The sequence below is a fragment of the Rhea pennata genome, chromosome 6 (assembly GCF_028389875.1).
Source record: "Rhea pennata isolate bPtePen1 chromosome 6, bPtePen1.pri, whole genome shotgun sequence".
NCBI lineage: Eukaryota > Metazoa > Chordata > Aves > Rheiformes > Rheidae > Rhea > Rhea pennata.
Window position 1 is genome coordinate 6,458,645 of NC_084668.1, and position 16,547 is coordinate 6,475,191.

General features: G+C 37.9%; 1 protein-coding gene across 1 annotated transcript in view; it reads left to right on the forward strand.

Annotated features, from left to right (window-relative positions):
* Positions 1-16,547, forward strand: part of LOC134142097 (von Willebrand factor D and EGF domain-containing protein-like) — a 169,933-nt gene that overhangs the window by 139,246 nt on the left and 14,140 nt on the right. Inside the window, 6 exon segments of the mRNA XM_062578857.1 lie at positions 2,501-2,596; positions 3,367-3,466; positions 6,191-6,234; positions 6,237-6,299; positions 7,829-7,897; positions 7,900-7,923. Coding sequence (XP_062434841.1) covers positions 2,501-2,596; positions 3,367-3,466; positions 6,191-6,234; positions 6,237-6,299; positions 7,829-7,897; positions 7,900-7,923 — 396 coding nt within the window.

Genomic DNA, 16,547 nt, shown 5'->3' on the forward strand with positions numbered 1-16,547 from the left:
AAAAACCCTGAAATAAAGAATGTATTTGAATGTCACTGTGCTTGGCATAGCACTTAGGCACCTGGAGGTTTTATGCAACCACCTTATTACAGGAAAGAGAATCAGATTTCATACACTTTAAAAAGAGTGGTATATTTTTCCCTGTCATGTCTCCCTGTCTCTATGTATCTACCTACTGTTAATTTCTAATTGTTAAATAAAAACCTCGAAAACAAGTTTTATGCTTATCTAAGCACAGAAAAATGAAGATCTTTCAAATGCATGTCTGTGCAATGGACCGGCTTGTACTCTGTTTCGAAAGCAGTAAGACTGTCCTTGTCATCAGTGAGATCAGAGTGAGCCACGGTATGCAAGAGATGGCTTATAATTATATTAAAAGGAATAACAAATTTGTTTGAAACAGCTTCAATTTCTTTCCCTTTCTTCCACTTTCCATTTCAACCCAGACTTCTACCTACTGTCTGCCCTACCACCATGAGGCCCTGAACTATCTGAGCCTCTGACCTACTCCAACAGCTACTACAGGTTGAACTAGAAGATCTCTGGAAAATTTAACATAGCTGCTTAAATGAGTCTAAATCAAATCTATTTAGTTGTCTGGAAAATGTGATTTTTTTTGATGTACACTTCAAATTTAACCTAGCACATGCTGAAAAGGAAATGTCTGAACGTTATAGCCAACCAAATCAAAATTGAATTTAGCTTAATGTCAACTGTATCTCTTCAGGTTTCTGTTCTCAGACATGTCAAATCCTAAAGCTATATTAATGCATAACTGAAAATTTCACAGAATGCTAACAGGAAATTTAAATATTGAAGTATTTGAAGAGCAGATCTAATACCAAATGATTTTTTTTTTAATTTTATTTGTGTCAAAGTGGTTTATTAGAAGGCACCTTCTTGGTGTTTGTCTTTTTAACTGCAATTAAAAAATCTGTGGTGGCTTTCGTAATTTTTTAAATAGCAAACTTCATGTGCAACAGCTTTATGTGGTCTTGGTGAAATCACAAGAGGTGGGGAGGCCTTCAATGGATGAACTTCACTGAAATTATCTGCTACCACAAATATTTGTCCTTCGTGTAGTTTTTCAATTATGCAGTCCAAAACTGTACTCTCAAAGTTCAGTTTAAAGAATAAATTGTACTAGGTTTTTTTTCCTCTTGCAGCAACACTTGAAATGACATTTTGTTTTGAATCTCTTTGGTTTCTTTCTTTGTTATGCATTTTCCTTGGAATAACCTTGCTTAGCTTCATACCCATTACAAAAGACACAATTCTGCCAGTAAAGTGTGCCAAAGTACAGTATTTTTCTCTGCCTTCACTTCCCCCACACACAGATAGGTATTCTTTATTCCATAACGTGTATGTCAAAAGGCTTAAGTGGGAGCCAGCTAACACATATGCCTTATTCTGCTCCTGCATATAGTATAAGTTTCAGTGGCCTTCCTACAGCAGTTTCTTCTCTCCTATTCTCCAGCATTTCACATGCAGAACTACTTCTTATTAGAGGGTTACAAATAGAGGTATGCATGATGCAAAACTTTAGGTATCTGCTGTAGATGTTTAGGTTCGAGAGGCTAACCCTTCCAGGTCCCTTCCCTTTACCACTCCCCCCCCCCCAATTCATGTCATTAGAAATGTTATTCTTCCATTCCCAAATCAGACCCAGGTCTGACTCAATCTCTGGAAGAGATTCTGTCTCTCTATTAAGTACATAGACTGCTCAAAGGAAACAGCTCCCTAACTTAATTATAAGCTGAGCAATGTGAAACACTGTACAGCTCCCTAAATTCAGATCTTTAAGAGACGAGTTTATTGCCTGACTCCTAATGACCAACGTCTAAATACAAAGCAGTATCTCCCACAAAAAAAATTGTTTCTAAAGCTGCAGTACTTCCCAAGTTCACCAATGCCCCTGCTCATCTTCTTCCAAACAATGACATCATTATTGTATGTGTCAAGAAATCGTTACCTAACTTACACCTCCTCTGTAGACCTCACAGTGCCCATTAAAAACTTGAACTGTTGCTTAAATGTTTGCAATTTTGCTGACGAACTCCTCACAACTCTTTTGAATTCAGGGGAAACACTACATTTCTCGTTTCGAATAATTTCTGACACCTTTTAAGGCTTACTGAACATTCACAAGGCACATTTGTAGAGAGGGAAGGGCAAAGTATTTTGTATTACAAACTATGTTTGTACTTCGTCCATCCTTGAACTTCAAAAATATGTACTTAGAAGTGTACATGCTCAGAAGTTAAACAATGTGATTATGTTAAAATAATTCCCTTGCAGACATTATATGGCTACTCATTAGTTAGTGCTATATTATTAACCTACTTACATCCTTTACTGTTTTCCTCAATCCAGCAAGCAATTTGGCTACTAATAAAATGGCATGTGGAAAGCAGTAGTAAGTATGCTCATAACCACAAAGAATGTAATACTTGAACTGCATTCTTTTTCTCATGTTTTATTTTGCTCATGCTTCTTGTAGTGCTGTGTGATCCACCATGTGAGCATGGAGGAACCTGTGTATCTCAAAATACTTGTTCTTGCGCTTATGGATTTGTTGGTCCTCGATATGAAACAAGTACGTATGAATTCATTCAGACTTTTCTTTCCATTACATGTCTGAATTTGCAGAAAATGATAAGACACAAAAAACCTATTTATTTTTCTGTATTTCCCCTCAAAATGATGCCTGAATACAGTAGGAAATCAAAGTATAATGCATTGAAGTAATATACTAGCTCAACTATTTCCGAGCATATTTTTACCACCAGTATAGCTGTATTATGTAAAAATATGCACATCTTTATCAACGTTTTCTACATAAAGTGCTTCTGTAACAACAAACAAGCAAAAAACTCTGTATTATATACAGTAACGTTTATGAAATTCAAAGTTGTGTGAGTGAATGCAGTAACACTGATTTTGAGAACACAAAGACAACCAAAACCATTAAAAGTCACGTTATTGTGCAATACAAGTAACAAGAGATTAAATACATAGAGCATCTGGAAAAAAACCAGCTTTCAAACCCTTCTATATTAGTTGAATGGCAAAACATACACAGTTTCTTTTTTCCAATACTCTCTGCTGATTTAAGTATCAGGTGGCCCTTGAAAGGAATATAATTTTATCTCTGAATGAGAATAGCTGGAATACTTAAAAAGTAAAGTATTTTAGCTCCAAGACTTCTGATGAAAAGAATGAATTAAAAGAAAAGGAAGGGACAGATTCATCTCAATTTACATCTTCCAGTAACATCACCGGTTTCTTTGCTGTAGTAGAGTAGCTTTAGGATTTCTGTGGTTACAAGTAAGAGATTCTTAACTTGATCCTTTGCCTGTTTTCTAGTGGTTTGTAACAGGCACTGCCACAATGGTGGGATCTGTGTGTCATCGGATGAGTGCAAATGCAAAAACGGATGGAGCAGCCCCTCCTGCGAAACAGGTATGTGGTGACAAATCACCAGCCTGCCATTCATTTTGCTGCCTGAAATTCGTGTGATTGGTACAGTTCTGTGTTTGTAGTGGGAACTGCTTTAAGAATCAACATCGGGAACTTAGTAAAGGGCAAAACGTTGAGAGGCTTTGGGTTTATATAGGCATTTTAAGTTTAGATGTTTACCTAAGGGTCACATACTGGAAAGCCACAAGAAGCAGCATACTGCCAGCTTTTCTAAGTTCATGTGATTCTCAAGTTTATTCTGATTAACATGTCTAAGAATGAAAATAAAGCTAATAAACATTTCAGAATCTACTAGCTTACTAGCTCTTTGGTAGCTTCTGCAAACACGAATAGTTCTCATTGGAGATTTTGGAGATAATGTTGATTTAGAGTCACAGTGGAGATGCCACTTACCACAGCCTTGTTGGCTTTGTCCAGAGAGGTCGAAGCACAAATCCTGCCCCACACCTGCAGTGCCTCAGTGATGGAAAAGAAGGCAATGCAAAAGTCCGCACTGCTCATAATCTGTTCAACTTCCATTTTCCATTTTAACCCTGCATATTTATCCCAAGGTATGTTTATAAGGGAGAAAGGATAGTTTGTGTTTTGGTTATTTTTAACAGGATACATTCAAATCTGAACTTAGAAACAGAGTTTATGAAGACAGGAATAGAATGAAGGCTGTTTAAGCCAGGAAGAGACTTCTAGCAAGCAAATGTGACTTCTGCTGCTATATTAGCAGCTATGTAAAGCATTCTGATTAATATTGTATACTCAAAGAAAAAAAATTTTTTTAAATGTAAGCTTTTAGTCCGGGTCTTTGTACTCAGTTTTGCCATTCCAGAAGATGGCTTGTGACTATAGAAGACAGAAAAAAAAACAGGTTCACAAGAAGAACTTAACCATTCATCATATAAAGTTAAATATCTTGCTGCCTCCCGAAGTTCACACTATTCTCCTGGGTACATTTAATACCTGTAGAGTACCTGCAAAGGCATTCACAGCAACACATGCACTCAGGTAAAAGTCACCTCCATCAGTCAGTACAAAACGACAAGGCGAGGATTAGAATTAATTATCTGTTTCAAGCCAGGACTCAAAGTTTTGAAGCCTATTTTGAACAGATTTGGCTCAGCTCTTTCTCTTGGGGCCTAGGTGCTAAAAGGAGGGCTACATGCCTTTTCCTCCAAAGGCACAGCAAGTATAGAACTCACTGGGACAAGTCATGCAAAATACTGAAGGATTGAAAGGATCGGGCATGAGGACTACCTTAGTAATTCCAAACCTCAAGCTTCCAGAGGCATTTTGCTTATGCCATAGCAACTATTAAATGATTTAAAGACACTTTTAGCCTTTATTACTGTTCTTGGTAGATTTCACTAACTCCCTTCTGAGATTCCTCTTCCTGTAAGCGTTCATGTGAACTATCGAGGAAACACAGATTAACCTAGCTAAGATACAGCACAAATGATTTTCATTGCAACTAGCTATTCTGGTTCCCACTACCTCCTCTTTTTCCTGACAAAGATTTGTTTGTCTGACAGTACCTTAGCCAACAGGCTATCTCATTCACCTCTCTGGCACTGTTCTGTTGCACTACACAGAGTATTTTTTGAAGCCTGTTGGGGTTTCCTTCCTGAAGTGAAGCACCCCAAGAACACAGGAATCTCTGGACGCACTGATATATAGAAGCAAAAATACACATTTGTAGAGGACTTCACCAATGGAAATGTACTGACAGTGTCAACATCTGTGAACTAGCTATGACAACGAGGTAACCAATTCAAAGTCACTACTGGCAATGAAAGAAGTCAATTTTGACTTTTTAAATGATTGCTACTTAGTCTAAAAATCAATTCATCTAGACTACAAATTCACATTTTTTCTTCCTAAATTGACGTTTTATTTCTCTTTTAGTTCATCTGAAATATTTTAGTGACCCTTAATTTATTCAAGCTTCAAGTTACTTAATTTATTCAGTGAGGTACTCTGTCAGATACTGAAAGACAAAAGGAATAGAAGGAAAATGACTGCTTTAAAATTGTAAAGAAAACTGTATCAGAATCCTGATTTTTCCACACCAAATTACTTGGTTTCACAATTCAGACATTTTTTCTCACAACTCAGTTAGGTGCCTGCCACACAGAAATATGCAAGACAGCCTTTAATTCCAAATGCCTGTTACATCATCAACAGTAGTAACAGATAAATATACAGGCCAAGAGAGCTCAGCCAGTGGCTTTGCTGGTGATGCACGAGCCAGTATGTTGTGGGGCCTGGCATTTAAACGAGGCAGAACAAATGGAGCTTTTCCTATGCATACCTATTCAGCTTCACTGAAATGCCACTACGCTCTGCTCAATTCCAAAGCAGCAAATGGTTAATATCTCATCTCCAGGCTACCAAGCCACAGGTAATGCGACTCCGTTTTACTGCCTTGGTCAGGATACTACAGTGAAAGCAGATGAACTATGCAAATCACAAGAAGACATCAGAAACAAACTATTAAATTTTGTTTTATTTCATCCCCAAAGCTATGCTAAAACACACTGAAATGCTCCCACTGTGACAACAATGCCAGAGCACTGTACCAGTAAAGATAGTGTGAAATTTGTCCAAATATTACCAGAAATACATAGATATGGTTTAACTCAATTCTAATGACAGGTACAACAGCAAAGGTGTGCCTACTCTAAAAAAATAAATAAAATAAATGGTAAGAGATTAATAGATTTATCTTGTATTTACATACCGCTGTGTGCAATCCTGTGTGCTTAAATGTGTACGGCCAAATACGTGCATGTGTCCTTACGGTTTTTATGGACCACAGTGCCAGAGAGGTAAGAAAGTTCTATTTATCATGTTGATAAAGAATCTAGGCTTAAAATATAAACAGCAGCCTATATCATTGCCTGCCACTGCATGCAGTATATCCAGAGATTTTCCTTGTCATAACTCCCTGTGTGCTCCTTTGATGCTAGGGTCTGTCATAAATCAACCTTAACTTGTTCTTAAAGGTATTGTAAAGGAGTAAGCACTTATTTATAATGGCATTAATGATAACTAAGCAATCTAAAATATCTGAAGTGGAATGACTAATTAGCAACCATGCAATTAAAATTTAAAGCATGGTTCTACTTTGTTCATTTTGGTAACTCTATAGTGTACTGTACTGTGTCTCAGAGCCCAAGGAAAATTTATCTTCAGACAGGCCTCACAGTATCACCCACTTGACTACCCACTCCCACAGGGAATAGGAGACGTACACAGGACTTCTTCAGAGCCCTGTTCAAATACGTGATCAGGTATCACTCTGCCTAAGTTAAAGTAGGGACCCAATTTTGAATCCACGTCCCAAATAGGAAGGTTCTAAACTGAGTACTTTGGGCTTTTCGGCCTCTTCACTTGCACTATAGACGTCAATGCGTTTGTTAGTCCAAACAGAACAGATACAAGAGAGGAGCTATCGCTTAAGGTTCAAATATCACAGTGCTTATACCAGTGCTTATAAATACTCTGCATTTTTCGGGGATGGCTTTTATATCCTCGATTGAACCTCAGCACATAAATACACTGTTATTAGTAAAACAGAATTATTTCAATATTAAAGGTATTTTCCTCTTTTTTTTTTCTGGAATTCCTAGAGAAATTCAATCCTAATGCATATTTTTTTCTAGTGAATAATTCACACACAAAAACTTAATTGTAACTGGAGCTTGCTGGAAGTTCTTCATTTTTGTGATGTTGGGAGTGAAGGAGACAGTAAAAATATGGACATAGTAACCATGTATCTTTCTCTTGACATTTGACATGGAAGGTGACTTTCAACACCTAGGTGGATTTGGTATTTTTATCCTTAAATGTTCTTTTTGAACTAAAACTTGAAAATAAATCTCCGTATCTGTGGGATATGGAAGTCACATGGGGAGAGAGCTGAAGGATACTGAAGAAAAGCAAAGCCTTCAACTCTGCCTCACTGAGAGGGAAGAAATATTACCAAAACAAGGTTAGCAAGTATCAAACGTTGTTCTGCATTTCAAGGACAGCATTAGGTCTACGGTGATAAACACCAAAGAGATTCTGTGGCATAGTCCCATGGTTTAACTTCAGGTACCCAACAACGACCCGTAGACGCTAGGACTAGTCCCCCACATTTTTTTTGCAAACAATGGAAAGAACTGGGAGCCTCCTGTGACGCACCTGCCCCGAACCATCCCCTGGAGGGACACCTTCTCTACCCTGACTAGACAAAGAGCCTCCATGGACTGGTCCTCCAACAGAGGTACCTAAACAAAGGTACCTATATTTAAGCAATGTTAATACCTTGTATGATTTCAGTGCATCAAGCTATTTTCTTTCCTTTCATCAGCTGTTTGCATTCCGCCTTGTAAGAATGGTGGTCACTGTGTTCGAACCAATGTGTGCTCCTGCACTGAGGGTTAACGGGCAGAAGGTGCCAGAAAAGTAAGTTACAGGACTTCCCTTTACTCCTCAGCATTCTCTGACTCATAAACAGGTTTTTCCCCCCCTTCCATGCATGTTAAGTAGAATATTTAGTTTGGATTAATGCTCTAATCTTCTCTATTTGTATCACAGCACGTATAGCACTACTCTAGGTATACTTTAGATATAAAACCAACCTGTTAATTAGAATATCATTATGTCAAGTGAATGTTGGGCACAGAACGTTTTACTGGAATCCTCTCTATATACTTCATGAATTTAGATTGAGTAACACATACTGTATTTGGAGATGATCTAATTATTTTGAATTGAAGAGTCTGGGGGAAAAGCTTAAAGCCAAAGGCAGAGCAGCTGACTGAGATCCTTAAAAATATCAAAACATCATACTTCTAGCTTAATTGATACAGTTGGCTAATAACGCTTCAGCCTTGCCTTTGTTCTGTTCACTGAAAACTCCCTCTTTGCCTTAGCACTGGTATTCCTATTTAACTCCTCTACTCTTATGGGGAAACAGGCTATTTTGGCACTTTTATGAACTGTGTTGCTCAACAATGTTTGTCACCCAGGGAGTTTATGATATGTATGTGAAACTTTTTTTTTTTATTATTATTTCTTAACCAGTTTGAAATTGGCAAAAGGGGAGCTGTGAAAACGACGATTCTTGGCAGAAAGAATCTGTACATTTCCAGAGCACTTTATGTCTCTCACACACAGAGAAAAAAGCCAGTAAAAAATTCCTTCCAGCAATGAAAGCCCTCTCAATCCCCATACTACAGCTCTCCTCTCCTTCAGCTGAGAGAATCATGATGCACAGTTCTGCCTGCCTGCCTGTAAAGGATACAATTGAATAGTCTGTTCTGGCAGGAACAAGCTGGAGGGAAGAAAGGAGGAAAAAAAAAATCTTATGTTCGGCAACTTGTTTTTTAGGTTAGTGAACATTAGAAAAGCACTGTTTCCAGCTTTAAACACACTAGCGTATCTCACAGCTCAAAGAAAATAAGAGCTGGTCAAGATCGCAGTTCTGGGAAAGCATTCCCCTAAATGGTCTAATGCTACCAATGCACTATGTGTTTCCTTCCCCTTTCAGTAACTTTCGAACTTACTGAAAGTTTCGCATCTTGGTATAATCTTCTGCAACAAAGCTTCCTGATAGAATGAAAATATTTTTGTTTGTCTTATCTGAGCCTCCATTCCATTTCAACAACCAATACATAGTCTACTTTATTTAGCTTAATGTTATAAAAGCTTTAACAAAGAACTGGTATCTGCAATGAATGAAAAGAAGCCTGAACAAATAAAAAGCAAATTGTACTGTTTACTTACTCCTTACTGGCCACTATCAATAGGTAAAAATGGTTGAGTAATACGTTATTTTGTTTCTTGTTCAGAATTCACTGCATATGGAATTTTTATCAGGATACGTAGAAACAAGTAAGGTTGTTCATAAGGCTTCATAGCAAGCAGCTGCTATGAGAGCTAGCTGTCTTATCAATCACCAATGTCCTATGACAGACTCCACAGGGTAAAGCTCTTAACCTTGACATGTCACAGGATCCAGATTTCTCAGCTCCCCATGTCTTGAACAAAGGACTGCAGAAAAGGACACGGCAGAAATGAATCCCAGCTGTCCTTCACACACCTTTCCCTGCCAACAGAACAGAATAAACTAGTGGTTACATCGTTTGGAGGCTGCCCTCAATCCAGTATGTTTCAAAGTTTGGATGCCAAGGCATTGCATATCTCTTTTAGGTATGGTTGAGGCTGTGACCTCCTTGATGGATCAGGTGGCATATTCAGGTGGCATACATTTAAGGGTTAGAAGTATACATATAGGGGTGTATTCCTAACTCAGTTACACATACGCACAAATGAAAAAGTGGAAAATAATACACTGAATGAATGAAGAAGCTTCAGTTCCCAACTCATTAAAAAAAGTGAGAAAAGTGCTACAATATCCGTTTCAAGTTCCAGAAACTGGTAACATGGCATATAGCTCATTCTGCCTCATTTGCAGTACTGCTAGCAATATATAGATATTTTTATACATCTATCAAATAGCGATGACTTATAATGACAAGTGGAATTTTGATAATCATGTGGCTGCCTTGGCTGCTGATTCTGTAAGGATGAGCAGACTCCTACAGGCTGTGTGCCTGAGTGTTCAGAAATCACCCTGGGAGAACTATCAATGTAGTGTTTCTAGTAACCTTCCTAGAAATGGTGACAGTGAGAATATGGGAAGGAAGAATCAGAACAAGAACAGCAGATTACCAGTTGGTAGAGAGAGTTTTTTCAGGATTTAAGAATCTTTCCTGTTTGCCTTTAAGGACTCTATTTAATACACCTGCACCCTAAGTAAGAATTACAATTTTGTTCAAGATTTATTACTGCCTATAGTAACTACATGGAGTCCTATCTTTGCACAAAGAGTAAAGAAATACATATGCAACAATAGCAGAACTATAACTAGAAACAAAGTCTACTGAATATTACTGTATAATAATGTGACAGCTCCCATTTGCAAATCACTGAGACAATTTATCACAATTTCAGAGGAACTCAGAAGTGAATCTGTGGCCCAAATCACAGCTCAGTAGTATCCAAAGCACTGACGGCTGCCAGGTTACCCCATACTGAGCAACAGGCAGCTGGCTTAGCCAGAACAAGGGATGTTTCAATTCTGAGAAAAACAATTCCTAGTGAGTGGTTTCATCATTATTTTAATTGCTCTTTACTTTCTGAATATGAACTTCCACTGTCCTTAAGTCCTTGTACACTTCTAGAATAGTTTCTCCGAAGCTCTGACAGTGTGTTAGCTTCACTATGGACTTACATCCAGTCTCTGAGCTTGGAAATTTAGGCAAGATTTAATATCTACTAACAGAACCAATCAAGGTTGAGTGAGTAAACTCAAAGATTACCAAAGAAAAGTCTGAAGAATAGTCCTGCCCATGTATTCCATATAGAGCAGCCATCAGGCTGCTTCAACTTCAGTTTTGGAAAATACTTGCTGTTTTAGAAATTTCCTATGAATCAGAAAACCTGAGAAACACTCTTTTCAAAAACAATGATCCAAACCAAAATATCTTCCTGAGCCTGCAGCTGATGCCTGAAATCAGCATGCTTTTCAGTTTGGCCACTGTTCATACACAACAGCAGACAGTTTATACACAGTTACTTCCGAAATCTACAATAGTGGTACCAACTGCATTAATAAACTCTTAGCTTGCAGCTTTAATATGCTGGGACTTGCAGTTAGAGCAAGTGCGAAATTCCCCACCATGCAACTTCCAAGCTTCCTGTGTAGCCATGGTTACACCTGGGCTACTACAGTTCGCAGGCTCATGGAGTCACTACGAGCTATTGGCTGACCCCTCTGATGGAGAGGCATGACGTCAGGGAAGCTGGGAACGCGAGGATGTCCAGCTCAGAGGCAACTCGCACTTTAAGGTTCTGCCTAACGTGTGAACTCAAGGATCTTGGAACTCAAGGCGTTTGTAGCAGCCTGTCAAACGAGACAGACAACTGCCTTTCTGATGAGTCAATGAAGTAAGAATACTAGTAGTTGTGGGTGTCTGCTTATCCCGTAATTAATGGTCAGATATATTTCTTTCATCTTAACAAATAGGCTATAGAGACACCTTAAAATTCATAACTGAATTAACAGAATAATCTAAACAAACTGTGTATTTGTCATGACACAAGCTTTACTCAATTTTAAGCAGCAACAACATCTAGAGGCAAAGATAAGAGTAAGTCCAATCATTTTTTTGAGTAGCTGTCCCCAGATATTTTGGCACTGTTTCCACTGTTTTTAAAAATTTCTCTTTCCTTCTAATATGTCACCAGCATGAACTGAGAAATAAAAGCTTCAGTTTGCTTTTGGCAGCTTCATAGTCTCAAATGAAGGACTAAGAGCTATGTCAGCCAATCAAAGACAAGTTATTTCTAAATTAAGCCCAAAGTTGCTGTTAGTTTCTTTGAAATATACAGCAATATGCCTCGGGATTTTCACTTCCACTCTTGCACAATTTGGCATTTCTAATGCCTGCCTGACAGCTAAAAACTTGCAAGTCAGGGAGGAGGCACCATGCCTTCACCACTCAGGCTTTCTCTTGTTTCCTTAGTGGATGGGAGAAAGGCATTCAGCCTGAAAGTTTATGTTTGTTCTTCTTGTAAATAAACATTGTCTCCAAAAACGTGTAAATCAACCAAGTCTTATTGGCTGCCAGCTGAGATACAAGGATTTGCCTGGTGTGTTTACTGACAAATAACTGCATGCTGATTATGCAAACCTGTCACCCACATCCAGAATGAGAGGGTGTCAGAAGTGACAATGAAATGGATGGTTATGCATCAGCAATTGTGCAATAACCCTGTATCCTCACTTGAAGAATTGTTTTCAATATAATCAGTCTTGTTGAGCATAAAGAGGTAAATGCTGGCAGTATCTCAAAATAAAATATATTTCCAGATCAACTTCGCATCAAACAAACATATTCTGCTTTAATAATAAAGAAGAGCTATTTGTGGGTTTTTTAGTTCTCTTCTGTAAAAATGCACAATTCTGGAACTTTACTACTTTCCGTGAGGCTTTCATATAGTGTTCACATTGATTTCTATCACATCTTTACAAAAATCAAAGGCAAAGAAGATAGGTCAGACAGATTCCTTTCGCTAGTGTGTTTTTGCAGGACTCCTTTATAAACAATTCTTTGAAAAAGAAAAGCTAATAAAAGCTGAGTTTACTTTTCTTATGAAGGTTTGGAGTGAAGAGAAGGGGAGAGAAATGGAGGGATACATGGGACCACACATTTATCCTTTCTTCACTACCATCTACTTCTAATGAGTTCATCTCTGAGCGAAAAGGCTACACACAGCTCCCTCTGGAGCTCATCAGCAAGCTAAGGTCACTGGAGAACAACGCTGAACATCCTCCTGCTCCCTTCTCCTGAATACCAAGCAAACCTGCAGTCTGACCTCTGCTTTCTCTTACGTACCTTCATGCCACCTGTCTCACAGCCAAGCTATCTGGATTTTACATACTGTGTTAAAACACAGACTACGTTTCTGCACACATGTATTTTATATTGTCAGGCCCAATCTTGCAGACTTTGTATCACATAAATCATTACACTGATACCTGGACGTGGCAGATTGCAACTCAAAGTTAGCAGATAACTATTTCTCCATTCCAATAATTCCTGCAGGTAGGATTTATAGTCACACAATACACAATTTAACTTTCATTCTTCCAGGTCTGCTTTCCTCTCTTATCTCTTCCTTCTCAGTAAGAGAAGGATCTTATTGCATGAGAGCTGGAGACAAACTTATTTGGAAATGTGAACATCAGGTTTCAAAGGTAATTTTTTGCCAAGCAATGTCAGATTGTGAAAGTCACTATTTCCTGTAATCCAGCCTTCCCATATAAAGTTTGTGTAGATTACTGTCAGGTAAATTGCACAAGCAGGAAGTTCTCCTGCTCAAAAAAATCACACCTCCAACAAGTTATCATTTTGACAACTGGCAATATATTCTCAGGAATATCTTCACTGAGTAGACAGATTGATTCAAGCCATCTAAAAATCAGCCAGCTTGCTAACAAGAGGTCCAGCATACCATCCTACATAACTGAATAGGAAATAACTCATGAATATAATCTAAGTGAATGAAAAGTACTTTGTTTTTAGACTTTCACATGTCATGGATGGGCTCATAAGCAACAACTATTTGTCCAAGATTTCCCATAACCTGGGATACTGGGTGTCTGGAAATAAGTAAATAGCTGCTCAGAGCAGAGAGACTTTTAACTTACTGCTGAAAGCGTTAGTTTTACTGACAGAAGGATACAGGTAGTTACTTGTGCAACATCCAGAACAGAAGTAGAAAAAAAAAATTCAGGGCTACTACTATCTTTCCCATTCAGCTGAACACAAAATAATCTTTACATCTTGCCTGGGAAAAATGGCAACACTCTGGCTTTCTAGGGAAAAGGAGAGAGCCAAATGGAAGAACATGACTCAGGTACAACGTGGTTTGTGGCCTGCTCTCTTGGAGCAGCGTTGCTCTCTGCTCACTCTTAGTAGGGATTTGTGACAAAACCCTTAGCTGATCCTATTTAAAAGTTACATTTTGTTCATATGTACGTAGCTGGTAAATTTATTTTAATAAGGTCTTTGAGCACATAGAATTGCATCTACACTTATTTTTCAGAAAAATTACAAGGATCTGTTTCTGTTTCGGTAAAAGATGAGTATCTATATCCTAAATAAGAAGCCAAAAGGCCTTACTAGATTTTTATTCATTCCATTTGTAAGCATTCACAGATTGCACTTTAAGTTTTGCTGGAGTAGGGAATCTAGATTTTCACCCAATTTTTTTTACTTCTATCTTAAATGCACTAAATACATGTGTCAGATCTGCTGCTGCTAAATGCATACCTAAACTAGAATAGCACTTCTGTGTCAGGATAAGTGCTTTTTTTCCACTAACTGGAAGTAACCATAATTTTTGGTATCTATTTCCAATTAAAATATTTAGAAAATATCTGCTCCTAAAAAAAGGGGTCTGGGATTTTCCACTTAAAGCCCAAAGATGGAAAGGTCTGGGATTTGCCACTTAAAGCCCAAAGATGGAAAGGTCTGGAGATTAACATTCTCTGTTTATCCACAGAAAGACACTGGTAAGACGAATCTTCCCAACATTTATTCCCAAATAAGCCACAGTTTGCTCTCTAAGGACGATAATATACCAGGAATAACAGATGAGTACCATGCCAATGCAGACAGCAGCCCTCTTCTGGAATCACAGACAGAGCCCAGCTGAGGCGGGTACACTCTAACAAGGAGCTCCTCGTCTTCAGCTGGGTTATCAGCTGTGCCACAGTGGTTCGCTCCTGTTCTTTTCCTTGGCTTGAAATTGCCTCTAGTATCACTGTGGCTCTCTTCAGTCACACTGCACAAACCTCCCTTTTTCCTTGTACTCATAAAAACAAACCAAACTGCATCAAGCGCAGGCAACAGTGTAGCCCACTCAGAGCAATGAAGACACGCCTAAATGGCAGGTCAGAATGCAAGCACAGAAGCTGCAAAAACAATCAACAGAGGAAAACAATGTGTATGGGAATCTTCTTTCACTTCTTACTCAGGCATGACAAGCAAGCTGCTCAACAGCACAATTTACATACACACTGCAATGGTTCACTGACCTAATAAAACACAAAGTATTCCTCAATAAAGAGAAAATGTTACTAAACCCAGACCTTAACAAGATGGAAATGTAAGTTGAGCTGAGTGTCTACTTTGCTATTTCCCACATCAATTGTAGACTAACTGTTACAAAGATGAGAATAAAGTACAGCTATAGTCTCTTTCAAGTTAATAATGCTGCAATCAGACTAACACCAATGGGTAAAAGAGAAAAAAGTTTTGCTAATGATCTCAAAATCCAACTTTCTAGCAGAATATTCCCAAAATACACTATGTGTATACGTGCACCTGCACATACTTACTTTGTTCACAGTGGCTTTCATTCTGAAAGATGCTGAAATACTTCACAAATATCCAAACATCATACCACTGAACCTCTGGAAAGAGTTTCACCTGGTAAGTGACAACAGGCAAAATGAAGATTCAGAGACACAGAAGCAGAAATATTTCTGTCAAAGGAGAGTGGAAAATCTTCCAGCTGAATTAAAATGGCAATCTGTCACTCATTTCCACTGTGTCCTAAGGGTTAAGCATCTTGCTACCACAGACTATCAAGGCATCTTTTGGACAGACAAATGGACAGAGCAGGACCGTATTTGACTAATACAAAATTACATCATTTAGTTAGAGTGACATTACAGTGTAAACAGGATTTCAATACACTACATATTAACAAAATTTAGTCTACCATCTCAGTAGCTTTGTTATCATATCAGTATTATCATTCCTGTTTTTCTGATCTAAAATTTAAATTATTTTTTGCTTTAATAACTCTAATACGTATTTCTAGTATTTCATATATTAGAAAAAAAACGTATTAGTAAAAGAGAATTGATATATCCAGGGCTTAACATACAACACAAACATATTTCTAATATATTATTTCCAATAACTCTAAAATGTATTTCTGAGTACACATCAGAACAAAAACTAGATACAGGCAAAGCCTGGAATCATACCGCTGTCTGTATGGTCTACAATTTTTCAGATCATTTTTTCATCTGATGTGTGCTAGGAGATGCAAACTAACTCATATTGCTGGAGCTGTGTGGTAAGGTGAATATATCAGAAATGCAAACTGTCACCACACCCATCGCAATTACATTTACAGCTCCCTCTGTGTCTTGTAGTGATTTGTTCTCCTGTGCTGCATCCCTCAGAGGTTTCTATCAGGTTATTTTTGCTATTCAGAAAGGTTAATCAAAGAAGTGGTCTGCATTTCTGTCAGACATATGTGAAACAAGAAATAGGGATAAGCAAACCTCAGAATCATTGATCTGGATAAGGAATCAAATTTTACAAGAACCTTATACAAAATTCTTGAAAATGATTTTATTATATAAAACAGATTACTTCTCTGTAAAATTTAATCTGTGATTATAATTACTGACATTCAATGGTTCACACGTCCCCAAG